At 39.9% G+C, this 27,052-nt stretch overlaps 9 protein-coding genes across 9 annotated transcripts; 5 read left to right on the forward strand and 4 right to left on the reverse strand.

Moving 5' to 3' along the window:
• Positions 1–2,776: 2,776 nt before the first annotated feature.
• PCOAH_00029110 (Uncharacterized protein) lies at positions 2,777–5,338 on the reverse strand (the record flags this gene model as incomplete). The annotated part of the gene is made up of 1 exon (XM_020059713.1): positions 2,777–5,338. One exon carries the CDS (start codon positions 5,336–5,338, stop codon positions 2,777–2,779), a length of 2,562 nt encoding a protein of 853 aa, XP_019915465.1.
• Positions 5,339–6,418: 1,080 nt separating this feature from the next.
• PCOAH_00029120 (Uncharacterized protein) lies at positions 6,419–7,588 on the reverse strand (the record flags this gene model as incomplete). Its single annotated transcript, XM_020059714.1, has 1 exon — positions 6,419–7,588. One exon carries the CDS (start codon positions 7,586–7,588, stop codon positions 6,419–6,421), a length of 1,170 nt encoding a protein of 389 aa, XP_019915214.1.
• Positions 7,589–10,416: 2,828 nt separating this feature from the next.
• PCOAH_00029130 (Uncharacterized protein) lies at positions 10,417–12,988 on the forward strand (the record flags this gene model as incomplete). Its single annotated transcript, XM_020059715.1, has 2 exons — positions 10,417–10,677; positions 11,222–12,988. 2 exons carry the CDS (start codon positions 10,417–10,419, stop codon positions 12,986–12,988), a joined length of 2,028 nt encoding a protein of 675 aa, XP_019915310.1.
• A 2,049-nt stretch (positions 12,989–15,037) lies between these two features.
• Positions 15,038–15,460, forward strand: PCOAH_00029140 (Uncharacterized protein; the record flags this gene model as incomplete). Its single annotated transcript, XM_020059716.1, has 1 exon — positions 15,038–15,460. The coding sequence occupies one exon, from the start codon at positions 15,038–15,040 to the stop codon at positions 15,458–15,460; it is 423 nt and encodes a 140-aa protein (XP_019915401.1).
• A 1,158-nt stretch (positions 15,461–16,618) lies between these two features.
• Positions 16,619–17,356, reverse strand: PCOAH_00029150 (50S ribosomal subunit protein L12; the record flags this gene model as incomplete). The annotated part of the gene is made up of 1 exon (XM_020059717.1): positions 16,619–17,356. The coding sequence occupies one exon, from the start codon at positions 17,354–17,356 to the stop codon at positions 16,619–16,621; it is 738 nt and encodes a 245-aa protein (XP_019915498.1).
• A 1,330-nt stretch (positions 17,357–18,686) lies between these two features.
• PCOAH_00029160 (Uncharacterized protein) lies at positions 18,687–19,115 on the reverse strand (the record flags this gene model as incomplete). The annotated part of the gene is made up of 1 exon (XM_020059718.1): positions 18,687–19,115. One exon carries the CDS (start codon positions 19,113–19,115, stop codon positions 18,687–18,689), a length of 429 nt encoding a protein of 142 aa, XP_019915251.1.
• A 2,040-nt stretch (positions 19,116–21,155) lies between these two features.
• PCOAH_00029170 (Developmentally regulated GTP-binding protein 1) lies at positions 21,156–22,253 on the forward strand (the record flags this gene model as incomplete). Its single annotated transcript, XM_020059719.1, has 1 exon — positions 21,156–22,253. The coding sequence occupies one exon, from the start codon at positions 21,156–21,158 to the stop codon at positions 22,251–22,253; it is 1,098 nt and encodes a 365-aa protein (XP_019915476.1).
• A 1,354-nt stretch (positions 22,254–23,607) lies between these two features.
• On the forward strand, positions 23,608–24,780 carry PCOAH_00029180 (Uncharacterized protein; the record flags this gene model as incomplete). Its single annotated transcript, XM_020059720.1, has 1 exon — positions 23,608–24,780. The coding sequence occupies one exon, from the start codon at positions 23,608–23,610 to the stop codon at positions 24,778–24,780; it is 1,173 nt and encodes a 390-aa protein (XP_019915283.1).
• Positions 24,781–26,253: 1,473 nt separating this feature from the next.
• PCOAH_00029190 (Uncharacterized protein) lies at positions 26,254–26,968 on the forward strand (the record flags this gene model as incomplete). Its single annotated transcript, XM_020059721.1, has 3 exons — positions 26,254–26,485; positions 26,651–26,719; positions 26,808–26,968. The coding sequence occupies 3 exons, from the start codon at positions 26,254–26,256 to the stop codon at positions 26,966–26,968; spliced, it is 462 nt and encodes a 153-aa protein (XP_019915376.1).
• Between the last annotated feature and the right edge of the window lie 84 nt (positions 26,969–27,052).

The following is a 27,052-nucleotide window of genomic DNA, read 5'->3' on the forward strand; positions in this document are numbered from 1 at the left end:
TACAGGGATCCTGTATACTTGAATGGTAGGCATATATTAAAGCATGTACTCAATAAATATATATACATATGCATAGGAGTTACAATTATTCTACATACATGTATATATAACATGCAATATAGAATATTTTCTCACTATGTAGAAAAAAAACGAAAGAGAGAAGCATATTATCATATATATGTATACAAATGCATACAATTGTGGGAGAAAAATATACATGTTTATATTAAGCAACGAGGATGTTATTAAATAATGTAACAAAATGCAAAATAGGTAAATTTTGAAATAAATGAAAATGAAAAAAACAGCTTTGTTAAGTTTAGTTAAATTTCTTCTTCTTTGTTTTTTTTCTTTCCCTTCTTCCACTGCCAAAAAATGAAATGAAAAAATATATAATTTTTTCGTACTTAATTTTTTTTTTTCTATGTACTTTTCTGTTTTGCTATTTTCAACATTCCGTAATTTTGTTTATATCCCTTTTTTTTTTTTTTTTGTTTACAATATTTTTCGCGGTCACTGGTGGTACGCCTATTTTATTTTTTTATTTTAATTTTTTTTTTATCCCCTAGTACTACATTTTTTTTAAAAAATTTCTGGAGTTGTTTTAATTTACCTTTTTCTCTATCCCGCGGTTAATTTCTTTTTTTTTTCATTTTTAAGAAAAGCAACAAAATAATATTTTGTGTCCTTTATTTTTTCTATAAACTGGATTATTCGTCAATTGGAAAATTTAAGTATTTCTTCCAAAGTAGGGAAATCGCAAAAAAAAAAATGCGGAAATTCATTCATTAAACATTTCTTGAGAAATTGCATCAAAGTTGGAGCCAAGGGTGCAGCTGAAATGAGGAAGAAGCCGGGAAGGATTTTCTGCCCACTTACATAATTATATTGGAGAAAAAAAAAAAAAAATCAGTATATGTATAAAAAGACGCGACGTGGGTTCTTCCTACCCCTTGTGCGTGCTTAATCGCTCCAGCGGACTTCTATGAATTATATATATATATATATGTGCTGCGTATTTTACATGCATTTCGCTAAGTCGAATTTAGAATAGCTAATTTCAGCATTGAAATTTTGTTCATTGAGACAAATGCCACTTGCATTTTTTCACGACAAATTTATAGCATATATAACAATGCGTAGACAGTCGTTTTCTTTTTTTTTTTTTTTTTAATTGCCCGTTCCATGTTTCGGACATCTTCTATGTGCAATAGACGGCACGATCCCCACATTTATCGCTGTCCGTAAATTTCGTATTCATCGAAGGGGATGTAAAGTATAAAGCAGAAAGGTTTCTTTTCACTTTTTTTGCTCTTTATTTTTTTTTTTTTTTTTGTTTAAAAGTCCTCGCCGCGACATGGCTACCAATTGTTAGCAATTAGAAGATACCAAAAAATTAAGCGGCGCAGGTTGTCTATTTCTAACGGGGGGAAAAAACGTAAGTTGTGTATGCAAAATGGTACATGTACGCACAGCCATAAATAATATGCCCATTTTTTAACGCCACGTGGGGGGCACAAATGTACAATTTAGTGGTAGATGATAGTACCCACCTTCTGCGTTATCACTGTTTAACGCAGTCGAAATTGTATGCCCTTAAAAATGGGGTAAATATCCAAACCAAGCGTCTTTTCCCCCATGTGCAAGTTAATTTTGCATTCGTTTTGCCTGCGCAACCGGCATATTGACGCTTCCTTAAAAGTAAAGGGCATAATTACAACTTTTCTTTCATTTTTGTTGTCCTCCAAGCAGCTAACATATTACGCGCACTCATCAGCTTAGACGCCTCCACTTGTGGCGTGTACCTCTGCATGTTCCTTTGCCCTCGTCGCGCTGGTGGCTGCCTTCCACCCCATGTTAATGTACTTGTGTTGCACCTCCGCGAAAGTGAAAGAAAATGTTGAAACGATCAATCTGTGCCAATTGATAACAGCCAATTGGGAAGTAACAAAAGAAGGGGACCCTCGTATGTGCATATACTGGCCGAAATTTCCATACATGTGTACTCGTCATCCCATCAGCTACTGCTATGCGTGGGTGAATGGCCCCCTTTAATTTGATCAACCTGTACAAACGTATGATAGGTGTTGTGTTCACATAGGGTAATAAGGAGAATTGCAAAAAAGAAGGAAGTTGCCAATGTGGTAGAAGGGTTTCACATTTCACCTAGTCAATTGCGCAAACGAATAATGGGGTACCCATTCGAGTTTGCAGTTTGTTCTCTTGCTATGTGTTGGCGTAATAATGAGCTCAACTAAAGAATTATCCCTCTCTTAATGGATCGCTCGACCGATGGCCTACTGTTGCAACTTCATCAGGCAACAAAAGGGATATCCATTAGCCCATGCGTAAAAGTATTAGTGCCAATTTCGAAAAAATAGGCGTCTTTCTCTGATTTCTTAACATTGTAGAGTTTATTCATAAAAGGGGAGTTGCGGTGCCCCCTCGTATGGCTAAAATTTACCAAATGAGTTGCACAATAAGTCGAGGTGCTACAGAATAAAAGTCGCACCCATAAAATGGGAACATGAAAAAACAAACCCTGCCATAAATAAAAAAAATATATATATGTGGCAACCGACTGGGCGCATAAATAAGCCAAGCATCGCAAATGATCGACGCGTAGAGGGCTAACCCAGCGTAGCCAGTTCGAATTCTCCAACAGTACCGGTTGGGGTGGAACCACATCAAAAAAGGAGAAAGGTCCACTTGGGGGATGTGCCTCCATGATGAGGGTGGGAAGTTTCCCCCTTAATGGTGGTCAAATAGCACTTCTTCACTGCGAGGTGTTCTCCGTAAGGGGCGGCTTATTTTTGTTTTTGCCCTTCGTGTAGACCCTCTCATCGCAGGGGTTGAAGCCCCGTTCCTCTGCACCCATGACGGCCCAGGATGGGGTTTCGGCACAGTAGTCAGCGGCGGTAAAATCTTTATTCTGCCTCACCAAAAATTGAAACTTCTCATAATCAATCCAAGTGTGCCATTTATCATTTATTTTGAATTCTTTTTTTGCTATTAAAATACTGCAAGAGTGTCTATGCTCACAGGCAATTTCATACGAATCGGAAAGGTACCCATTAGAGTGTATTAAACTGTAGGCAAACTGGTAGACTTCTTCATGCCATGGAATATTTTTCATAGTAAGTTGATAACCATCGGAGGAACCACAATAAGTTACAGCTTTTATTTCAATAAAATCTGGGTAGCCATATTCTACCAACTTAGAATAACTTAAAATTTCTTCAGACATCATATTATATTCCTTGACTAGGGTAAATCTAAACACCGTTCTTTCTTTTCTCTTTTTTAGAATCTTAATGCATCGTATGTAGCGGTCCCAAAAATCTTTAAACAATGGCCTGTCTATGTTTTTTAAAGCCTCTTCATTAGGTGCATCAATCGAAAGGTACAGTTGTGTCACTTTGTGTAATTTTTGCAACTCATTTGGGAACTGTGCATTCGTAACTAGGAAGGTCGAAACGTTCTTACTATGCAGCTCATCAATTAGCTTGTTAATATCTGGGTACATGATTGGTTCCCCCACTAGGGACAAGGCACAATGTCTAACATTAGCTGCTTCGTCAAATCTTTCTTTAACAACTCCATGTGCTCCTTTCAGTTCTTTTATCATACCTTTATGTTTTTTAAGTGCTTCATTTACTATCATTTCTGCGTCGTCTTTATTCCATTTCCAGTGAGTCCCCACTGGGTTTTTGTGATGTCTCCAACAGAAGACGCATTTATTGGCACAAGCTAAACTTGGCGTAGCTTCCATACATTGATAAGAATTAATTCCATAAAAGGTATGTTTGTAGCATCCACCTCGACCTCTTAAATGCGATTTTGTCCATCTGCATAACTTTACTGCACTATGCGAACCGATAATTTTGTATCCTTCCTTTGTTAGTTTATTTCGTTGGTTGGATGTAAGCATATCCTTCGGTTTGTCTGGGATGAGGTCCTCCAATTCGTCACCGCTGCTACAGAGAGAGGTACTTGCCTTCACATCTTCCCTTTTTTTTATTCCATACGAATGTGGACTTTTTTCTACCATTTCATCGTCGCTGCTTTGGGCGGTGGGTACTTCTTCCCATTCGTCACCATTGGGGGGGGTACACCCGTTGTGGGTGCCTTCCCCGCAGGTGCTGCAAGATGCGTTGGTAGGAGGGTCCACTTTAAGGGTATCCTCAATGGGGGGATCGACCGCTTGAGGACTTTCCCTCTTCTGAACAGTCACATGGTTGTGTTGCCCCCCCTGATATGGCACCTCAATCGACGCCACATCCGTTCTGCTCCCCACCCTGAAGTTTTCATCTCTGCCCTTCCTATTTTCCCCCTTTGCGCAAAAAAAGAAGCAATAGTGCTGCAGCGAATTGTAAATCTTCCTGTCTGCATACGGCATGAAGGACCCTAACTGGGGAAAATTAAAACAGTAGAAAAGGAAACCCAAACTGATCGTCTTAAATAAACTGCATTTCCACAGAAGGAATGTTTCTTCGTTGTTTTCCTCATCACACAGTTTTAACGTCCTAAACAATTTTTGTGCACCCAAGGAGGTGAGATATTTGTCACACTTCTTAACAGGTGCGCAAAAGTGAGTACTTCCGTACTGTTTGTTTCCAAACCCTATGCAAGTATAAAAAATATTTTTTAAAAAATCTTTTTCAACGCGGAAGTCGTTAAATAAATCTTCCAACAGCTGTTCAAACTTGTAGCAATTCCTGGGGAAAGAACCGTTACTAGCTGTACTAACAAATAGTACCATCACATTTAAGTCATATTCACTGGTGCGTTCGAAGAACGTATAATCGTTGAACTCGTTGCCGTTCACAAAATCAAAGTTGACTGTGCAGACATTGTTGCTTATGCAACAGTCTAGGTAGTTCACAAATTTATCGCTACATTTTTTTTCCTTCTCTTGAAATTCTTGTAAAGCTTCATGTGCAGCATTTACCCTCTCCGTTTTGAATGAATCCTTTTTGCCATTCCTTCCACTTTGTTCATTCTTCCTTTGTAACAATTCTGAATACTCCTTAAAATATTTCACCAGTCTGTTGTCATCCCCGTGATACAGTTCGTTTTTCCTTCCGTTGAAAATGTGGTGGCTCCCTCCCTCCTCCGTTACTATTCTATTTACCTCGTTACATATATTTTCTATGTCTTTGAAAAATTGTATGAATTCGTTTAGAAACCCCTTCGCCTTCTTGTAGCTGTTGGACCCTTCCGATCCGTATACTATCCTTAGATTGATCTTTGCCTTTTTTTTCTTCCTAACGGCGTGTTGCTCAAAAATGGTTTGCAACAAGTTCCTCCGTTTTTTCGCCTCGTCCATCTTCACCATTTCGTCGCGCCTTCATATACTTGGTGAATCAGGGACAGTTATGTAGTCTGCCTCTATGCTTAGCTGCACGATTTACTGTACTTCCACCACTTGAGTTCCCTTCAAAAGATGCGAGACTTACTCCACATAAATCGAAACAAAACAAAAAAAAAAAAAAAAAAAATTGCAAAGGAACTCCGCTTCGTCCTTACCGAAACTGCGAATCCGTCGTTGCCAACGGGGCGTGAAAAAATTGCAAAAATGGGTTCCTCCTTAATACATATTTAAAGGGGCAGTTAATTTTTTTTTTTTTGCAATTTCTGGTGCGTTCACCATGGGGGTTAACATATGACATGACAGGCAAGTTCATTTTATTTTTTTATTTTGTTTTATTCCGTTTAATTTTTTTTTATGTTGTTTTATTTTATTTTTTCCGAGGTGTTCCTGCGGATCGCGTTTATTCGCCTTGCTGGCGACGGCCATTAGGCAGCACAAGAAAGCAACAAACAAAAAAATGGACTAAATGGATGCACAGATAGGTAAAATAAAGTTTTCGTAACACATACTGATGCTGAGGTGAAATGTAGAAAATGGGAGCTGCATCCATGCGCGGAAGAGCGTTCATCTTGGGGGGAAAAAAAAATCATCATGCCGATGATGATAATGATAGCGGTGATGAGGTTATATGAATAAACGAAATGAGGTACAAAATGAGGGTATAAAGAACAAATAGATACGCGTGGTGACTAAGTCCAAATTGGAGGGGGTAAAAAGAGAGTAGTCCCCCACGTCTCGCGGCATTCTTCGAGGAATCCAATTTGCTGATGTAGGTTATATGTACAAACAAAAAATTTCACCATTAGCGCTGTCCATGCAAGTATATTATTTACACATGTGTGTATTTTTTTCTGTCGGGGGGAGGGGAGGTGTCCAAAATCTGGGGAGCGCACTGCAGCGTTTGCAAATACATATATACATATTTATATATACACGTCCCTGCGGCATCAGAAGGGAAAACCGACTCTGCTTCACCTTTCTCATTTTTGGGGTGTAAATTGCTTCCCTCTTCGAAGCTAATGCGTAGATCGAAATGAGGACTCCTTACCCATTTTGCATGGTCCCCCGTTTGCAACCCTTCTTGCTTCCCATGTAAGAATCGAGTATCTTTTTGAAGACGCTATTTCTACTGGCAGGGGAAATGCACCCACTTTTCTTTTTCCCCCTTTTTCGCATACCCCCATGAATCGTATTTCCATCCATACGTTTATGTGAATACCTTTTTCTGTATGCAAAGGAGGGTTCCATTTCTTGTGCGTAGGAATCGTCAGAATAATTTTCTTCCTGGGGGGAGATGTATTGAAAGGCTCCACCAGCTCCCATATCATAAGTCAAAATGTATCTAACGGTAGAATTTACACTCTTAAAGTTTTTTCTACATTGTGGTTGTGATAAGCAATCAAACATTTTTCCAGACAAAGGGCATACCAAATACCCCCACTCTATGTCCGATGAAATGGCTAGCTCACATTTATCATCACATATGTGATAATTCCTACTTTCAGTGCATATGTACAGATCGCTCCTTGGAATATATTTAAATTCGCAGTGATTGAATGAACACATGTGTCCGCTTTTGTCTTCTTCTTGGACCCCCCTCCCCCTCAGTGTTATTTTGTCATTCCAAATTGATTCTTCTTCGATTTCGTTCATCATCTGGTTCGTCATCTTCCCTCCACGATGAGTGTTCTCACATAGGGGTAACGCATCCTTACCATTCCATACCGCGTCATTACCGCTGTTATGAAGGGTCTCGTCGTAAATACAATTCTGGTGACTTCTCCTTCCTATGTAATAAGGGGATACAGCTGGAGAGCCACCTCCGTAATCCCTTCCATGCATCACGTTATCCACCTTAAAACGACCGGGTTCGTACAAATGAGAAATGTTAAACTGTCCAAAGGAGCTGTCCCGCAAGGCAAGTAATGATGCCTCCATATCTAAGAATTGTTCTTGTGCAGACTTTGGAAAACAAACATATTTATTTTTTTTTTTCTCCTCATGTCTTATATAAAAGAGCTCCTTAAACGGATCATTCTGTTTCCTATTGATGATGTCATCTGTGTATTCCCTGTCGTAGAAGCACTTCCACAAATCATTGTACTTCACTGCGCAGTAGAATTCTTTGCACACGCAGTTTTTATTTTTCACCACATCTTCATACGTTAGGAACTTGAAAATTTCTTTTATGATGCCTGACGGTAGTTCATTCATTGGGGGAGATTGCTTAGGCGGTATGATCGGTCTGGGTAATCTTTTATGCGCGTTTATTCGCTTGCCTCATTCGCCTACTCGAATTGTGTAACAATCCTGCGGGCACATGATCCCCCACAAAAAAAGCTATGTTCACACTAGTGTGTATCTGCTGGGTTGTTTTATAATGCGAAATTAGTATGGAGTTGGGAGGGTTGCTTGTTTGCGCAGATTTTCCTCGTGACGATGACCAGTGTGCCGTACCATGTGATGCGATTTTCCTTCTCGCCAGACCTGGAGACATTTCCTTACGTGCGAGTTAAACATGTCACCAAAGGTGAACTAACTTCCCATGAGGAGAGGTCCTAAAACGTTTCATTTCATTTCGTTTTTTTTTTTTTTTTTTTTTTTTTGTTCAATGCTATTGTATGCTTTGAAATGTTTTATTTTGCCTTACGACATATTGTCATCATTCGCTGTGCCTTGTTCTGTTTTTACTATCTTATTTCATTTCATTCACTATTTCATTTTAGCGTAGTGTTACGTCGTTTTCTCTCCTTTTTGGAAAAATTTGTCCGCCCTTAGGAAGTATTTTTTTTTTTTAATCATTTTCCCCTCACATAATTTGCACGAACGTTCAGGTGAAAGTATGGAGGAAGAAATTAAGGATGCATGACCAAAAAAAAAAGGAGGGTTCGAAAGAGGACGCCCATTCACACAATTGCTTGTCATGCATAGAGGTTTACATAGCCGCACAAATTACATGTCCTTTAAAATGCAACATGTAAACACGCATGTTGAACAGTATGCCCGTGTGCCTACTCATTGACAAACCACGTGTTGTCCTTAGCGCATATTTTTTTTTCGGTCCGTGAGATGTCTTCTCGTGGTTGCTACCCTGATGGATACTTCAGTTTAGCACTTTTTTCAGTCTAGTTTGAGCGACATCCCAATAAATGAACCTCATTCACTACGTCCGCCAGTAAAACCGCCCCTAACAGTTACAACACCAAATGCGCACTGCTTAACCGTTTCAATATGCTATGCAGACGTGACATTCCCATATCGACGTAAAAAAATAAAAACGTAGCCAGACACATGCGCGAAGGTGTCTTCACAATAGGTAAAAGGAAAAAGACACATTTGGCAGTGTGTCAACTCCACAAAAAGAAAGTGGTCAGCGTATTTCCCCCCCAAAAGGGAGGACTACAAATCTGATGTTGTGCATAATTCTATGAATTGTCTTTAAAACAGTTTATGATTGCCCCAAGTGATAAATCAAAACAACCATCACCCCAAGTTTGTAAACTTTCCGTAAACAATCATTTTAAAGGGAGAAGAAAAAAAAAAAAAAAAAAAAAAAATTACAATATTTTGAAAATAGCTAGCACATATTTATATGTAATTGCTTTTTCTTCGCAAAGAAAATAGCATAAAAAAAGAGTTGGTTAATAAGGAAAAAAATTCCGTTTGCTTCTATTTACATATCCTACATATTTGACTTTGCTAGCTATACTAATGGTGGGAACAAAATTTTCTAACAAATGGGTGACGGCGTGTATATTATATAAATAAATACACTCACACATGTGCCCCTATGGAGAAAAACACTTGAATGTGTTGCATGTGGGATTGCCTAACGACGTGGTGAAACGATAATTCACTTCCTATAGAAACGCACCTGTGGCTATGCAGCGACAAAACTAATAAGAAAAACTTCTTGGTGAACATATCTTAAGCGAAAATTGCAAAAGAGGTAAAAAAATCGTTCTTTTGGGAAAAATTACCCCCTTCGGATGGATTGTACAGAATAATCACAATTGTGTTCAATCGTCTAAACTTAAAAAAGATCGCTGCATAAAGTGACACGTGGAAAATTGTCCATGTACAAAATTGCCAACGGGATGATGAAACGTTACCAAATTTTTCGGCCCAAATAAAAAAAAAAAAAAAAAAAAAAAAGAATAACTTGTTTAAAAAAAAAAAGAAGAATTGGTTTAAGAAAAAAAAAGAATAACTGGTTAAAAAAAAAAAAGAGAAAAACTGAAGAAGGGCAAAACGGTTAACGATAATATAAGGCAAGTAAGAAAAAAAAAAAAAAAAAAAAAAAACAATTAGCTAATGGGCAAAGCTGCATTTTTAACAAATTTACATAGAACTGTGAAGGTTAGCAATAACGTTTAATGAGCACTTTTCACGAATGCATAACTCGAATAGAACATGCGTAGCTTCCCTTTGCACGAGGTACTACTTCTGTTTCATTTTTGTATCCGTCGTACTTGCATATGCTGAACAGTAATGCTTTAGAGGAAAAAAAATATATGTATATATTGTATGCATTTGCAAGTGCATCCCATCGGCGTCCACATCATCAAAGTTAATGCTACATAGGCTTAACACGCCAGGTGAGTGCACTTAAATGGCTAGACTGCACACGAGCATGTGTTTTATGTGAGCCAATTTCCCCCACCACTGAGGCGGCATTTGTTTGTTTGGAAACTTTATATGCACAGGCGCATCACCTGAGCAAGTTTCAAATGGTGTAGACTGCCTTAACCTATGCGCTTACATTGCTCATTTTGTGTTTTTCCATTTTGATGCCTTCTCCAATTTGTTACAGTCCGGATGGAGGCCGATATAAACACATGAGTAGATATGTATAGACTCCCTTTTTTATGACTTCCCCCCCACCGTTATGTGCAATCGGTTCATATTTACCTCCCTGCCCACGTAGGAATACAAATCCGGGATGGTATTAAGCAGGTCCTATTCCGTTTGTCCATTTTTGGGAGCATTCTTTTATTACATTTTTATCCATTTTTCCATGCCACCGGTAACGCATTATTACTATGGATGATGATTTCGCTAGAGCGGTGAATAAATTTAATGCCAATTTGGGGATTCACAAGAAGAGTTCTAGTAGAAATCTGGGTGAGAAAAAAGAAAAAAAGGAAAAAAAGAGTGATGATGAAAATGGCAATAAGCTGAAGGAAGACTTGGAGCTACATTATATACACAACTCGAACAACAAAATATGCCAAAAGTTTTTGACCCTGCCCTTGAGCGCCAAGGTGGACAGGCTGAATAGCCACTCGGATAAGGTCATCCTGGTAAGTGGAGCTCATTCAGCACGATGGTAGCGGTGGTACAGATGGAGCTTCTAACCGTGGAGGTGTCCATCATGTCCTTCATGATAGATGCAGCAGTAGGATCCCCCCCTGTCGTGTGTTAGTCCAGCGCGAACGTCCACCTGTATGGTTGCCCCATTTTCGTCGAGCTCATCCTCAACGACCCAAATGGGAACGGACGTTCGCACAGCAAATCTCTAAAAGGCAAAATGGTGAGGGGTGGAAGTTTCCATTTTTACATATGCCATAGTGCATTGCAGATGGATGTTTTCGCCCCGCTCTATTTTGTTCATTTTGAATACGTTCATAAGTAGCTCTTTAATTACTTGAACATAAGATGTAATTAATGTCACGCGTGAATGTACACTTCGGCGGGTGTAACACCATTTGTACGGTGAGGTGGAAGTGCCAAATGGGGAACCACGAAGGGGGAACGAATGTGAATGTGCGGGGGATATTCCCTCCCCCTTGTTGTGAAGTGCACTTGTAGAGGTTCACACATTCCCACCCATGCACCCCCGTTCAGCCGGTGTCCATCTTGAAAACGCTCGAGAAGGGATTCTACCAAAGCGAAGTGGAGTTCCCCTACACCTTCAGCCTGAAGAACGTACAAAACAGCTACATCACGCATGTGTGCGTCCTAGAGTTCAGCTCAAACGAAGGAATCATACACGTATCAGAAAATGTAAAAGAAAACTTAGGAATTAAGCAAAACAGCGGAATCGTTCGATTATTAGTAACCTATGCAAATATACCCAAATGTGATTTTATCAAATTTGAGTCATTAAATGAAAATACCAGTAATATAAAATTTATGAAAAATTTACTACAAAATGAGTTGAGTTTAAATTATAGTACCTTGACCTTGGGGGACTATGTCCATATTAACAACCTAAGTTTCTACATAAGTGAATTAGAACCAGATAATGCCGTGTCGCTAATAAATACCGACATCACCGTCGATATATGTGAAAGGAAAAATGTGGGAGAGAAGAAAGACGAGTCTTCAAATCGCCTGAGCGACTTTTATGAACCCATAAACACCACAGATGTGACTATTAACAGTAGTATTAAAAAAGAAATGAAAAAATATAAGTACTTTTTCCATTACTCCTTTTTGGATCTGCTCAAAAAGGATAAAATTGAAATAAAGATTTCGCTGCATTCTAATGGTGCACATAACGATATGGACTTGTATGTGTCCTTTCCTCCGTACGACTCTGTATCCGATGTGCTGCACCATTTGCACTTTGACGATCTTAGTAAAGACGTCACCATAAATAGGGACCTCATGATAAAGTCTCTGATGCTACACTTTGCCTGCTTTGCGGAGGAGACTGGAGATGGTAAAACAGATGGGGTTCCACCAGGAGACAACCCGCCAAGCGTCACCTCAATTGCGTCCGAAAAGGAGGTCCCCCAAAGTACACCTCAGCAGGAGGAAGACCCCTTCCTTGAATACATATACGATCAGTATTTCCCCCACCTAATGTACCTTGCCATTTCGTGCTCAGCCGAAACGGAGGTGCAATACACTTTATCGATGAAAGTCACCAGTGAAGGTGAGATGGAGTCACGGAAGAGGGACGAAGCAGAGGGAAAGGGTAACCCCCCCTCCGCCAGCACAGCCATTAAACCAACCGCAACTTCGAGCAGCGGTCAAAAGTTCGTAAAATGTGACAATTGCCTAAAAGACATTTCTGAGAATAACCTGAGCATGCATCAAATTCACTGCCTAAAAAATATCTCCCTATGTAATATATGCAAAAAGAGTTTCCAAAAAAAGAACCTTTCCAATCATACCCATTGTGACATATGTAATGAAGGAATAAGTACATCCGACAGGAAGAAACATAACTACACGTGGCACACAAAAATAAAATGTGCATGTGAAAAATATTTTTATAAAAAACAATTCATTTTCCATCAAGCGTTATTCTGTCCGAAGAAAATTATCTTTTGCTCCTACTGTAACGTATTTACGACAGCCTCTACAAGCGTCTACAATGAAGACTACATTTTGGCAAATTTTCTCGACAAATTTGATGACCACGAAAATTTTACGTCCAAATCGGTCCCCTATTACATGCACTTACTGCATACCAATTTTTCGTACTTTGTTAAATATATAAATCAAACGGAGCATGAAAAATACTGCGGATCCAAGTCAGCCATTTGTATATTTTGCAAAACGAACATGCACAGGAACAGGTACTTGGCGCATTTGATGTTTTTCCATGACAAGGATAAGAAGGAGGCCTTCACCCTAATCAATGAAAATTTGGAAGATTAGGATAGTGTATCTGTCAGTCTCTTTTTTGTTTCACCCACGGGAGATGTCCCACTCAGTCGGTTGGGAGTACCCACGTCTATGCATGTGCTCGTTTTTGCGCCGTAGAGCGCACATTCGTTTCTACCATCGTTTGTATCATCGTTTGTACCATCGTTTGTACCATCGTTTGTTTGGAAATGTTACCGTGTGATGACTCCACCACATGATCATTTCCCCATATGATCCGCCCCCCCTTTTTTTTTTTTTTTGTCCTTGTAAGACTCACTCGTGAGTTTTGTTGCCCCTGTGTGATGGGTACTGTGGCCCAGGTGCGCAGGGCATCATGTTTGCACTTTATTGTATAAGTTTTTTTTTTCTCTCTTTTTCAATAAAAGCGTTTAACAACGGATGAGGAACACAAAAAATTTTGATTAAATCTTTTAAAGTGAAATTTGTGTAACATTCGGAGTGCCATGTACTAGTACACATTTAAGAAAAAGGGAGAAGGACAGGTATGTCCACGCGGATGGGCGAAAATGCAGAGGAAAAAAGAAAAAAATAAAATACATCCTCATTGCAACATTTCCTTTTGCGCGATTTTTCCGATTTGGCCTCTTACCACATCTGACGTTGTCACTGTACCTATTTCAGAAAAATACGTCACATTCCTTTGCTGCCACTTTGCGGGAGGAAATTACGACCAGTTGGGTAACACCACCCAAGGGGACATAACCAATCATTCGTCTGCTTCCGCGCCTCGCCTACACCTCATTTTTTAAAACTGCTTTTTCTCATCTTAGAATAATTCGTAAAAAGTGGAAAAAAAAAGGGACGAACAAATTTGTACATCTGTTGAATCATTTTTATTTTTGCATTAACAAAATTGAGAGTCTTTTTTCCCCCCCTAATTAATGAGGTGCCCAAAAAAGCGCAAAATATAGGAATGCACAGCGACGGCATACTGCACATTAATACGGGTAAAATGTTTTTTCCCCTCTTCGCTGTTCCTTCCCCGTTGCAGATGAGCGTAGGTACTTCTATGTAAGTATATTTTAACGCAGGTAAGTATGCCCTGAAACGGTAAATGCCCCCCATTCTATGGCGCTTCTTCACGCGCAGAAACATCTACCTGAAGGTGAACTGTGGATGTACGTTTTGCCACACAAGGCACCCGCATGCATTGGGGCATACTTTTACGCCCCGAAGATGCAAACTCCTCGCTGGAAAAAAAAAATTGTAAAAAAAAAAAAAAAAAAAAAGAACCCTCAAAAGTGCAGCTTCAGAAGGAAACGTAAAAAAAAGGAACATTTCTGAATTTTTATCTTCCCCTTAAAGAAAAAGATACATGCGTAAATTAATATATGTACATGTATAGCCATAGAGGAATAGGTAGATTAATATGTATATATTTTACTTGTACATGATGATTTAATCCGTGTGGCTATAATTTTCCCAGGCGATCGTTCATAAACAAGTAGCCGCTTCCCTGCGCCTTTTCAACTCTTACTTTCCATTGGCACAATTTTTTTTTTTTTTTTTTGGATTCCTAATATTGAAGTGAAAAGTATGCACAAAAAAAAGGATGAGAGAAGCAACATAAAAATAACAGATCAAAAACGCATCTGTTTTGTTTGGTCATATTTGTGTTGAAAAATGCCTCCAAGTAGAACCGTCCCTTCTACATAAATAGAAACGCATTTTTATATCTTCACCATATCTTCCACGTGTTACACTTTTTTTTTTCCTCTTCAGTTTGACATGTGACGATATGTTATACACCATTTTAGCTTAGCCCCCTTTTCGTTTTGTCCTTGTAAAAATGTTACAAGTTCGAATGTTTCAGTCCGATCCCGTTTAGAGGCAACAGATACGTGCATCTGTGTATAAACTTGCATATTCCAAGTTTGTTTGAACAACCGCATGCCAACCGCATAGTGGCAACAGGAAGAGCAGTAGAAGATCTCCCCCCACACACACGCGTACACCCTCGAGGAAGGCCCCCCTGAGCCAGAAACGAACATGCTTAAGCATACAAACCAAGTTAATTCCATCCATTTCTAGCCAACTTGTATGTATTTACATCATATATATCATAGGGCATACTACAACACCTTCCAACAAGACAGATCGTCAGTAGACGCGTACAATCTGTACCTATTTGTGATCTACCTTAAAATGGGAATGATACTTTCCAAAATTTCTACCAATGATGAAGAGGGTCGATTATTGCTTTCGAAAAATGGCTTACTAAATTTTCAGAAGAAGGACACTGTGAGATTTAGGCAAAAATTAAAAATACTAAAAAATAGAATAAATGTTTTTTTAAAAAAAGGATTTAAGACTACATCTTGGGTGATGTGGGTTGCAGGCGTATCTGTGGTGGTCCTCATTACTCCTATTGCGTTCCAGTACGAGAAGGAATGCCAGTTGTTCGAAATGCAGGCCCAGTTTTTGCAGGCGCAGCAGGCGGCTAATGTTCCCCAGTTGAACTGACATATCTGCGGTGCGGTCAGAAGTGCTGAAGCTGTTGTAGAATTTTTCCGAGCAGTAACTGCAGGGGTGGCAACAAGTCTTGGCACAGGTCTTGCCACCTAGCAAGATGTGTCTGTGCGTGGATTTCCCAAAAAACATACCTCATCTTTTAAACAAGCACTCATAATCAGCTAAGCTAACACAAGCAATTTGCAAAAAAGACATTTTTCGTGTACTTTAATTGGTTAGCCGTTATTGGTTTGCTATATATTTTTTTTTATTTTTATTCCTCTCGGGAACATTTTAATCAAGGGGTATACCATAAGTACATGCATGTACACATAAATGAATAAACCTATGTATGTGCACCCGCCCCCACCCATGTGGGGTTTTTTCCCTTCACGCGCAGAGGAATTTTCTTTCATTTTGAAGCGCATAATTTGAAGTTCATAAATTAAACCTTTTGGAGTCAACATTTTTCACCGTGAAAATGTTCACCCTCAATGTTTGCACAATTTGACGCCGGCAAAATTGTCCTTCATATTTTACTCCTCCCAACTTGAACCTCGCGACGTCGTCATTTTTTAATTTTTTTATTCCCACCTGGTACGTATAACTGTAGTGAACAAAACGGTTTGATTGAAAAAACAAAATGGAAATACCAGTTTATTGGAAATGTTCGTTTTTCAAAAAAACAACTGAAAAAAAAAAAATCATTTTTTTAGAAAAAATGCATACAAAGGGGCACATTAGTAGGGCTGATAAATGCGAAGGGGGGCATTCAAGATGGGGAAAGGAAAACCAATTTTGGAAATAAAAAAAATGAATAAATGAATAATACGCAGGTGGATACCCTACGTGTGGATCCCCCCTTACATATACCCACACACAAATGCGGTCTTTTACCAAATGGGCACCCCCATGGGGAGATGACAACCTCCGTGAATGCTGCGCAGAGAAGGGTAATTCGCCCGAGCAAGCAATGACTGATTTAACATGGACTACCCTTCGTGCGTACCAAACGGATAAATGATTGGCACGAAAGGGGTGATCCGTGCATGTAAACAAAAAAAAAGACACCTAAAATAGGAAAGCAACACAAGGCAGATGAACGTACATTACGTGCGAATCCTAATAAACGAAGCATTTTCGCACAAAATGGACAACCCTGCAACGAAACTACTTCAGCTTAACAATACCCCCAGCCTCTGTAAGTTTGGCCTTCCACTTGTCAGCCGTTTCTTTGTTAATTTTTTCAAAAAGAGTTTGGGGTAAGTTATCTACCAAGTCCTTGGCTTGTTTCAAATTGAGGTCCTTCTTAATCTCCTTAACGATCTTAATGATGGGGATTTTTTTATTGGGTTCTATATTTTCTAGGATCAAATCGTAGACCTTATTTTCGTCATTCTCTTCCTCAGCGTTTGCATCTGCTGCATTTTGTTTGTTGTCCTGCTCATTGGCAGAAGCACCTATAGTCTGTCTGGTGTCCACTGAAAAGGTGGTCTCAATTTGTTTCACTAGTTCGCTTGCTTCCAACAATGTTAGCTCTTTCAAACTTTCTATAATTCTATTTACCTTTTCGCTACCTAAGGCAAATTTCTGTCTTCCACTACATGCATCCTTTTTTAGAATTACTCCATTTTTATAATTCAAATAATTCTTCCTTCGAAGATTATCACCGATTCTTTTTTCCGTATATATAAGGTAGATATAGCTCATCTTACTCTGCCTCTTCAAAAACGTCAAACAGCTGACATATCCCAGGAAGGATGCTACTATGTATGTGAGGCACAGGAGCCAGAACCCCCTCCTGCTAAGTTTGCCTGGTCGTTTATTCCTCAATTTTGTCCTTTTCCCTTCGCACACTTTGGCTTTCCTTCTGACCAGTGCTTTATATGTTCTTCCTTTATTACTCATTCTTCAAAATTAGGCATTTTTAACTCGTTCTTTTTTTGTGCGTGTGTTTTTTTGTCACTGCTGCTGGATTTATGCGTATGGATAAGGGGCAAAGTTGTCACTCCTTGTGGCAGCTCAGCACTGTGCTGATTTGAGCGAAGATGCTACACCTCCTCCTCCTGGAGAATTCCCGAACGGTGTGCGTTTTGTATAATTACTCAATTGAGACGACCTTTTACATTTTACCTTCTTTTCTTTTCCCCTCCTGATTGGGTGTTAAAAAGGCGCTGCTTTATAGCAGTGTTCCTTTTCCTTATGGGTAAATGCTGAACAGGTAGGCAAAATTATCTGCCCAGCGAGGGAACCTTGTCGAAATGGTGAAGAAGCGCAACGCTTGGAGGTACGGCGTAATAGCGAAAGGCTTCTTCCCATGCGCCTAGCGGATTTACACATCTTTCAAGATGCGCCTTCCGGTAGCCTCACATGGTTTGCAGCTTTGTGTTTCCCTTCGTGTTTTCCTTCGCGTAGCTTCACCGATTGACCCCCAGCTCGGCTCGATTGGTGAAGCAAACATTCAACTGGTCAACTAGGCCGCCTTCCCATGTGATGCGTTTCCAACCGACTGAAGTGCATCCGTTTGGGGTGTGGAAGTATGGCCGAAAAATGCATGTACGCTTAAACACATGCATGAGTATGTTCGCGCCTCTTTTTTATCTCGTGCCCCCGGGTTAACCCGCTCGAAAATGCTACCTGGGGCTCATTCGGAGGAGCGCAAAGTAGTGCCAAGGTGTAAGTCCGTAAAGAAAATTACTAACGAGTGAGCATTTGTTTAAAAAAAAAATTACGCAGAAAATCGTCGATAAGGCAAAATATCGTTAATAAAAAAAACCCTGTTGATAAACGTACGGGGGGAGAAAACAGGAATAACCTGGCAAGGAAGTGGGGACGTGACTTAAACATATTAAGCAGCCAGCATAACCCCACCAGAATGTAACAAACAAATGGGGAAATAAAAAAAAAAAAAAAAAAAAAAAAAAAACCTGACCTAACTAGCCATATGTGCATATTACACAACTAAAAAAAAACAGCCATTACTTCCAACATGGAAAGAAGCCATCACACGATTGTGTGGTCCTCCAAAGTGTGTGCAGGACTTATAAGAATATATATTTTTTTTTCCATCTGTATAAACAGAGCATATATTCTTTTACACTGGGTTAGGTTTAATCCGATTTAAGGTTCCCTTTTTAAAGTATGACATAAGGATTTGCTTCCAGCTGATGGAGGCTACTAACGTTTCCTTTTAGCATAAACGGGGGAAGAAGAGAAAATCCTTTTCGAGGTGTGTCCCTCAGTTGATCTCACCGTCTTGGCTTGGCTCCACCATCCCCGCGTGTGTGTCCCCACCGGAGACGCACTTCACTGTGATGTCCATATCGGTCAACAGAATTTTTCTCGCGTAAGAGTCTTCACCACAAGATGACATAAATTTTTTGACTTTAAATTCAACGTAATCTTCCTCATGGTCTTCATCATTCAATCCTATCGGTTTGGACAAGGCATCGTTAATGTCGTTTACATCGTCCGTTATGTCTATATCAAAATATTTAACCGTTTGGATTTTCTTATTTTCGAGTTTCTTTTTGTAATGATTTACCAATTGGTGATCGTCGTTTATGATATTTACCTTTAAATTGGCTTCGTTTGACAGCTCAAAGAGGGACACGTTGTGGCGCGCAAGTTCGACCTGTTCATGGTTTTCCTGCACAGCGGCCTGCATGTTGACCCAATGGAGCGGTGTGCCGAGACGCGTACTGACTAGCTTACTATCCTCGTGTATTCCTTCACTGCCTTCCCAATCAACTTCACAAATGGCGATTTTCCTTTTTTAAAAAAAAAAAAAAATTCTCATCACACATTCGCAAACGTATAATTACGCTCTCCTTTTTTCGAAGCGGTATGACAAAATTGTGGGTTGCAATTTTGCTAGTATTGTTTGTTGCCCCGTTGGAGTGGTGAGTACGCTTATGTCTGGCAAAAATTTTGGGACCCCTTTTTTGTGCCTTTAAGACGCATGCAGCGCGCCGCAAGAATGCAAAATCAAAAAGGCTGGAACAATTGGTTAGGTCGAAGAAGTGAGCTGCAGCTAGGCCTCCTCCACATTTTCATTCATCACCTGCCTTTTGTCTTTGCATCCTTTTTCGTTGGGATTTTGTTCACGTAATGTTAAAAGGGATATTGTCACATTTGCCTAACTTTCAATATGCATTTTTTTTTTTTTTTTTTTTCTTATCTCTTAATGTTACAATGGGCATGCCTCTTGGGTTGTGGACAGTCAAATTGTTCACTTCTCGCGGGATGTTAAAAGAAGACAAGAAGATACAAAGAAAGGAAAAAAGAAAACACTCATTCAAATGTGTGTGAATTACACGTAGTACTGCTTCAGGTGCTGGATAAGGTGATATACTTTTTTTGAGAAAATGATTACATACAAAAAATGGGTTCAAAAGAAATGGAACACATGGGTGATAAAAATTAGAAGAAGTTAGAAAGGATTAGGAAAAATGAGAAACGGTTTCACATTTCGTGAAAAATTCGTCTGCTCCATTTCTACAGTAAAAGTGTTGAGGCGCGTTGTGTAACTGGATCATGGTGGTGGGTGTTCACATATATCTTCTCAATTTAAATTCAATGGCAAACAGTGGGGAAGCACACTGGGTAGTCCTTAACTGACAAGGGGAACCCATATAGGTTGGGAAAGTTCATAAGTACACTTGGCGTGTCGCCTTAGATTATCTGCGACCCCACCCAACTGCATAAGCTGTCATATAGAAGTAGGCATATATATATATATACAGCGAGCGCAGAGGTATACAAATGTACATAGATGAAAATTGCTTGCTGCATATGCTCTTATTCGCACGCACAGTGGGTTTAAAAAATGCAGAGGAAAAGAAAAGAAATTTTGTAACATTTTTTTTTTTTTTTTTTTTTTTTCTCCTTCGCGAAAATAAGGCGAAAAAATAGGAACCCGAGAGTGCATGTATTTATATGCTTGTACGACATGTTGGCTTTTTTTTCTGAGGCACTAGAATCACTTTTACTTTGGCAATTATCCGACTATTATCAAAATTGTACGTATGAGAAATATACGCGCTTAGAAAAGAAGCAGTTGTTTATTTGCTTTTCCTTTTTTTTTCCAATTATTTTAGAGGCTTCCTTTTCTGTTGCCATTGTTCCTCCTTCCCTTTTGGTATACCATTTTTTTTTTTTTTTTTTTCTCTTGTATACCATTTTGCGAACGAGCGAAGAAGCGCAGTGAGAGGAATCATGATAATCTGGACATTTCCAGGCAACAATTATTTATCAGAAGGAAGAAGTGGGAGGACAAAAAGGGTGAAGTAACCAGAACCGCTCCGGCTTACCTCATTTGTTTGGGTTACCCGTTGCTGCGCTCTTCGTAACTGCAAAAGGGACCCTCCGAGAAACAGTTCACTGGGATAGCAGAAGCGAATTAGCAAAACGAGCATCTAACCGAAAAAGGAAACCCCCCCTGATAACCAGATCTAAGATCAGCTTCGAGGATACATAAAATATACTTACCTCGCTGCTTATCTGATAAGTACATCTGATCAAAACCGCAGAGGGGGCAAGCTTGGCAAAAAAGAAAAAAAAATCTGAACTTTTTCCCTGTCACGAAAAAAAAGAAGAATTGAAATCAGTGAAGAAATTATAATCTTTTGCCCATCCGCATTACCACGTTCGCGGCTTACTCGACTTGCCCCTTTTTCATTTTCTTTCTTGCCCCCCCGTAAGCACAATGTCTATCCTGCAGAAGATAGCGGACATCGAGGCCGAAATGGCCAAGACGCAGAAGAACAAGGCGACGAACTACCACCTGGGGTTGCTAAAAGCGAAGTTGTCCAAATTGAAGGCGCAGTTAATCGAAGGAGGGACAAAAGGAGGTGGAGAAGGTGAAGGGTTCGATGTTTCCAAAACGGGAGATGCGAGAATAGGTCTGGTGGGATTCCCCTCAGTAGGAAAATCCACTCTGCTGAACAAACTAACAGGGACATTTTCAGAAGTGGCTTCCTACGAATTTACAACACTGACTTGTGTGCCCGGCATTTTCAAGTATAAAGGAGCCAAAATGCAATTACTAGATTTACCGGGGATTATTGAAGGAGCAAAAGATGGAAAGGGAAGAGGAAAACAAGTCATTGCAGTAGCGAAAAGTTGCTCACTCATATTGATTGTGCTAGATGTATTAAAACCATTAACCTTCAAAAAAATAATAGAAAAAGAATTGGAAGGGTTCGGAATAAGGCTAAATAAAAAACCACCAAATATTATTTTCCAAAAGAAGGATAAAGGAGGAATTAACATAACGCACACAGTACCCTTAAACAACATAGATGAGGATATGATAAAATCCATTTGCCATGAGTATAGAATTATGAACGCAAATATATCCATACGGTGTGAAGCTACTGTAGACGATATCATTGATGTGATTGAAGGGAACAGATTATATGTTCCATGTATTTACGTTTTAAATAAAGTCGATCAGATTACACTGGAAGAGCTAGAAATTGTTACTAGGCTGCCTCATAATGTCCCCATTTCTGCTCACCTAGAATGGAACCTAGATGGACTTTTAGAGGCCATTTGGAACTACCTTGATTTGGTTAGAATTTACACAAAACCGAAAGGTCAGATTCCCGACTATGAGTCACCTGTTATTTTAAAGAAGGAAAGATCCAAGGTGGAAAATTTCTGCAAAAAAATTCATAGGTCATTAGTGCACCAGTTGAAGTATGCCTTAGTCTGGGGCAAGTCCGTTAAACATAACCCGCAGAAGGTTGGCAAGGATCACGAGCTGAATGATGAGGATGTCGTCCAGTTGGTCAAGAAGTGAACACGTGAACATGGTAACGAACGGCCATTTACTCCCTTTTGCGTTCCTCACTTTCTGCCGTGGAGTGGCCAAGGAAGTTCAAACATGCAAAGTTAGCAACTTCCCCTTATTGCCACCAGTGCGCCATTTATCCAATGTACCAAGGGCGAAGTTACTATGTGTATGCGCATATATCAGACGGTCGAATATGCCCTGTTAAGGGGGGTAATTCCTCCTTTTAGCTCGTCTTCCCAATTTGATGATTTTTTTTTAATGTATTTTTTGGATCACCCCGCTCCCGTGGAATCGCACATAGTGTATAGTCGTCACCTCTTTGTTCTAACCCATCGATGGGTTGACCTTGTCAAGAATGGTCCCCCTCGGAGGGTGTCAATTATATACTGCCCATTTTAGTTTATCGCCGTATGTCCCATTTTGTGGCAGCTCAATTATTTTAATTATTCTACCTTTTTTTTTTTAACATTAAATTAAATGCCTTTCTGTCGGTCCACCGTTTCCATTTTAAAAAGGAAAAAAAGTCCCATTCATGTGAAGCTTTTCCCCACTCCCCATGATGGGATGATTCGAAAAGGAAGACTTATCAGGGGGGCCAACAAAGGGGCGTAAATACAATAATTCAATAAAGAGTAAATTGCCACCATTATGGCTATTTCTACTTTTCCCTCCCCCTGTTCCCATCAACATGCTAAATGTTCACAAACACGCCTGAGCCTTACAATTTTAAAATTGACTCCTTTGGGGAATTATGTGTAAAGTTGTTCCTTGCCCTATTTACACGCGCATGTAGCAAATATGCCGAATGAGACTGGCTCGGTCCATTTTGGCGAAGTCGACTTGCAGGGTGAACCCGAATTTTTCACATCATGTGAGATGATGATTCGACGTGATCTTCCATCCATCTGAAAAGGAAGAGAAGGAAAATTAAGCGAGAGGTACTTCACATCCGGGAAGAAACAAAAAAAAAAAAAAAAAAACATTATATGTTTTCTAAGTTGCTAATTTTACCCCCAAAGGGAAAGAAAAAAATGGGTGAATTTTTTTTTTTTTTTGGTAAATTCGCAACGCACTGACAAAGCAAGTGAAGCAGTGTAGTTTTGCAAGCGATTCTCTTTGACGTGCTATACATGTTGTACGCAAATAACAAAGGTAACTTTTTTTTTGTTCTTTGTCCCCTCAAAGTATACTCCTCGATTGGCAGGTGAAGGTGGCTCTGTTCTTCACGCTTCAATCAGTCTTCTAACTACCGCTACAGATTGCAATCCCTTTAAAGGGGAAAACTCCTCCATCCTCCAGACCGGAAAACGTGAACAAACGCCAGCACGTGAACAAACGCCAACACGTGAACAGACGCAACATGGTGAACCAAACCCCCCACATCGTCATCCTATCCTATGATGAAAAGAAGATAAAAAAATTCGTGTCATATTTGATGAGCATATTTGAACCCCTGGAGAGTTACGAAAAGGCAGATACGTATAACCTCACATTTAACCGGAATGATTTTCACATTGATGACAATGGATCCTCTTTTACATTTAAAGAGATGGCCAAGGTGGCCATTGTGAATAAGTACTACAGTGCGGAGGTCACTATTTCTTCGTGTGTGATTCAATCGGGGGAGAATGACATTAGTGTAAAGGAAAATCTGCAAGGGGCTGATGAAGCAGAAGCCCCGCCGCAGAACCAGGCCAAGGAACTAGACGCTAAGGATATCCTCTGTGAAAGCGTTATATTCCTCTTTAGCAATTTCAGCAAAAAGGAAAAAAACCTCGTTAATGTAAACCCGTTTAGGAAATACGATGAGGAGTGTGTAGAATACGTTAAAGATCCACAAACCCAACAAATGGTACGAAATGCCAATTTCGATTTTTCAAATTTTTATAAAGACGTGGGGATTAAAATTGCCATTTTTCCTTCATCTTTCGAAAAAGACAATAAAGATATTGTGAACTTTTTTAGCGATTATTTTATTGAATGCTTGTACGTAAATTATGAGTCGGATTTTTCGGCACAAGGTGAAGGGCAGGAACAGGGCGAAGGGGAGCGACATTCCAACTGTCCAGTTGAAGAAGACCAAAATTTTAAAGAGGGAAAAACTCAATTAAGAGAATTTGAAGAACAGAAAGATGACGAAAGGTTGGTAGAAGCGCTGCACTGCCATATGTGGAAGGGGCTGCAGATTAAACGGGACCACTTGATCATTCCACCTAGGGGGGACTTCCCGATGAGCGAAACCTCCAAGGGTGATAAAACTGCACAAAATGGGGAGAACCCCCCCCAGGGTGATACAGCTCCCCCAGACGGAGCAGCCAAAATTGATCCAAACGAAACTGTGCCCAACGGTGACAAGACCCTCGAAGGACAGAAAGAAGAACTGTTCATGGAAAACTTCAACAAAATTGTGGAAAAAATAAGAGTAGCAAAAATGGAAAATGAAAACTGCAGCAGCCATTCTGCAAGGAGAAAAAAAGCGGAAGAAATTATTTTCGAACTGCAGCAGTACTTTTGTGACATTGATGAGGAGTAAGGAAGGGGGAAGTGACTTTGTTCCCCCGTTCACCAGTGCCTTTTTTTTTCCCACATTTGTGCATTTCCCCAGCGGGCGTGCAACTGAACCCTACTCCCACTTTTGTCCGTTTAGCTCCATTTCGAGGGAGGCTCCCACACATGCCGTTCCCCAAATGGGATTTATTTTTTTGTATTTTTTTTTTTTTTCCTTCGCATGGAGGTTGCAAGGAAAAAAAAAGGAACAAATGTGATGGAAATGCTGTGGAGCATCGCTCAAAACACTACACCACGTCAACGCAGAATTTATTTTTATGTTGTCAATTATGAATTTGTAAGAATAATTAGTGCTCTTTTCCACGTGCGCACATGGCAGGCGCGTTGCTCCACAAATATTTACATGTGCATGTAAGTGTGTGAGATCGCTTTTCCTTGCATGTGGTTTTCCTATTTTCCCCCCACCTGTACGGAAGAGCAATGAGGAGGAAGGGGGGAAGCCTTTCGAACGGGGCTTCTCCAACAGTCACAATTTTTAAATGCATAAAATAGAAATATCAATCTTTAAATTTCACTCCTGTTCACTACACACATGCAGATACACGTACGTGCGTGCTTACCTGCATAGGCGCGTAGGCACATGCACATGTATACAAGTTTGCCCCCACGGCAACCACTCTACCTCGTAAATCCATGCGCCTACCGGCAAAGACGCAAGGGCGAGCACACAAATGAGTAGCAAAAAAAAGGAAAAAATGACACGTTTATTTTTTTTTAAAAAAAAAGCCACGCAATGTGTTCCTTGTCAACTTTTGTTTTGTTATTATTTCTAAATGGAAGGACAATCTTATATGTAATTAAAAGGTGGTCATTTTTTTTTTTTTTTTGTAAAGTTTATTCCTATCGACCTATTGTACAATCTTAGCTTCCCGCTTCGTCTTCCCTTTTTTTTATTTTGTTTTCCGGTACGTAATGCGCGTTGCGTGGTTGTAGATGGTGCAAAGGAAGAGGAGCTGATAAGCAGGGACGCATAAGACGGATGTGTGAACAGCGACAAGTGAACAGTGACAAGTGAACTGTGACGTTCATCCCTCTTCTACACTTCCCCCCCTACGGAGCGGAAGAAACGCCCAACCTCAATCGAAAGACGCCACCCCCCAAAGAAGGTCCCCCTTTGACCACAACACTGAACATCCCACTTTGTTAATAAAAAGGGGATTCACACTCTTTGAATAGTAACTGAAAAAAGCGTTCCACCTAAATTGGCAAAGCAAGTTTAACTTAAAGTGGAAGAGAAAATACATCCCTCCCTTGTAGACCCTAATTATCAGAAAGTAAGCCCCACGTCCTACGCAAAAATCGTTACAGTTTTCACAGAAGAACAATAAATTATGTATGCACTCCTATTGGTGCACATTTACCCCTGTGTGATTGGAAAAGTTTCCCCCTATTCACACACACCACCTGTTGGACCGCCCCCCTTTTCAGCCTCGGAACGATGAAGCTCTCTCATGCAATAAACAAGCTGGTAGCATCCCTTGGAGGAGTTCTCCTAGTTGCCTACGACGTTCTTCGAATGCACAAAAGCAATACAAATTATGTGGACGAAAATATCTACTTGATGGATAACCCCTATGTGCCTTTTTCCACTTTTCTTATTCTGAGTTTTACATATCTTTTCCTAAACGGTTTTTCGAACTCAAAGAATGTCATGGCAAAAGGGTTTACAGGTACTGCTGCTTCAGGAAACGGGGGGAATAAAGCTATTTGTAGTGTCTAATAGTATAACGCTGCACCGTTGTTCAGCTTCTTCCGTCCCATTAACTTTTTTTTTTTTTTTTTTTTTTTGGGGTGCCATCTTCACACTTTCGTCATTTTTCCTCCCTCCTATTTAGGCTTCCTAAGCTGCTTCTTAATCACATACTCCTTCGTTTTTTTGGCGCACCAGTTGTACCTCACATCAGGTAAAAGGGAGGAATGTTACCTCAGCCTCACTTCCACGTTTCCACACTTTCATACATGCAAACGGCCTTATTTCCACCTCCTTTACAGAATTCGGCAAGGCTGAGTCCGAGATGCTCAGAGACTCCACCTACCTATGCATTTTCCTCTTCTTCTACTTCTGTTCCTTGTGCATCGAAGCCCATCGCAACTTATCGAGAACCGTGTCAACCAAGGAGAGCATTGGGGGGTCCATCAAAATAGAAGTTTGAGTACTCACCCTATTTCGTTCCTTTTTTCAAGTGTCAATTTTTTTTTTTTTTTCTAAGTAGCGTACAAATGTTCATGTGTGTATA

Source organism: Plasmodium coatneyi, chromosome 10, assembly GCF_001680005.1.
Source record: "Plasmodium coatneyi strain Hackeri chromosome 10, complete sequence".
Lineage (NCBI taxonomy): Eukaryota > Apicomplexa > Aconoidasida > Haemosporida > Plasmodiidae > Plasmodium > Plasmodium coatneyi.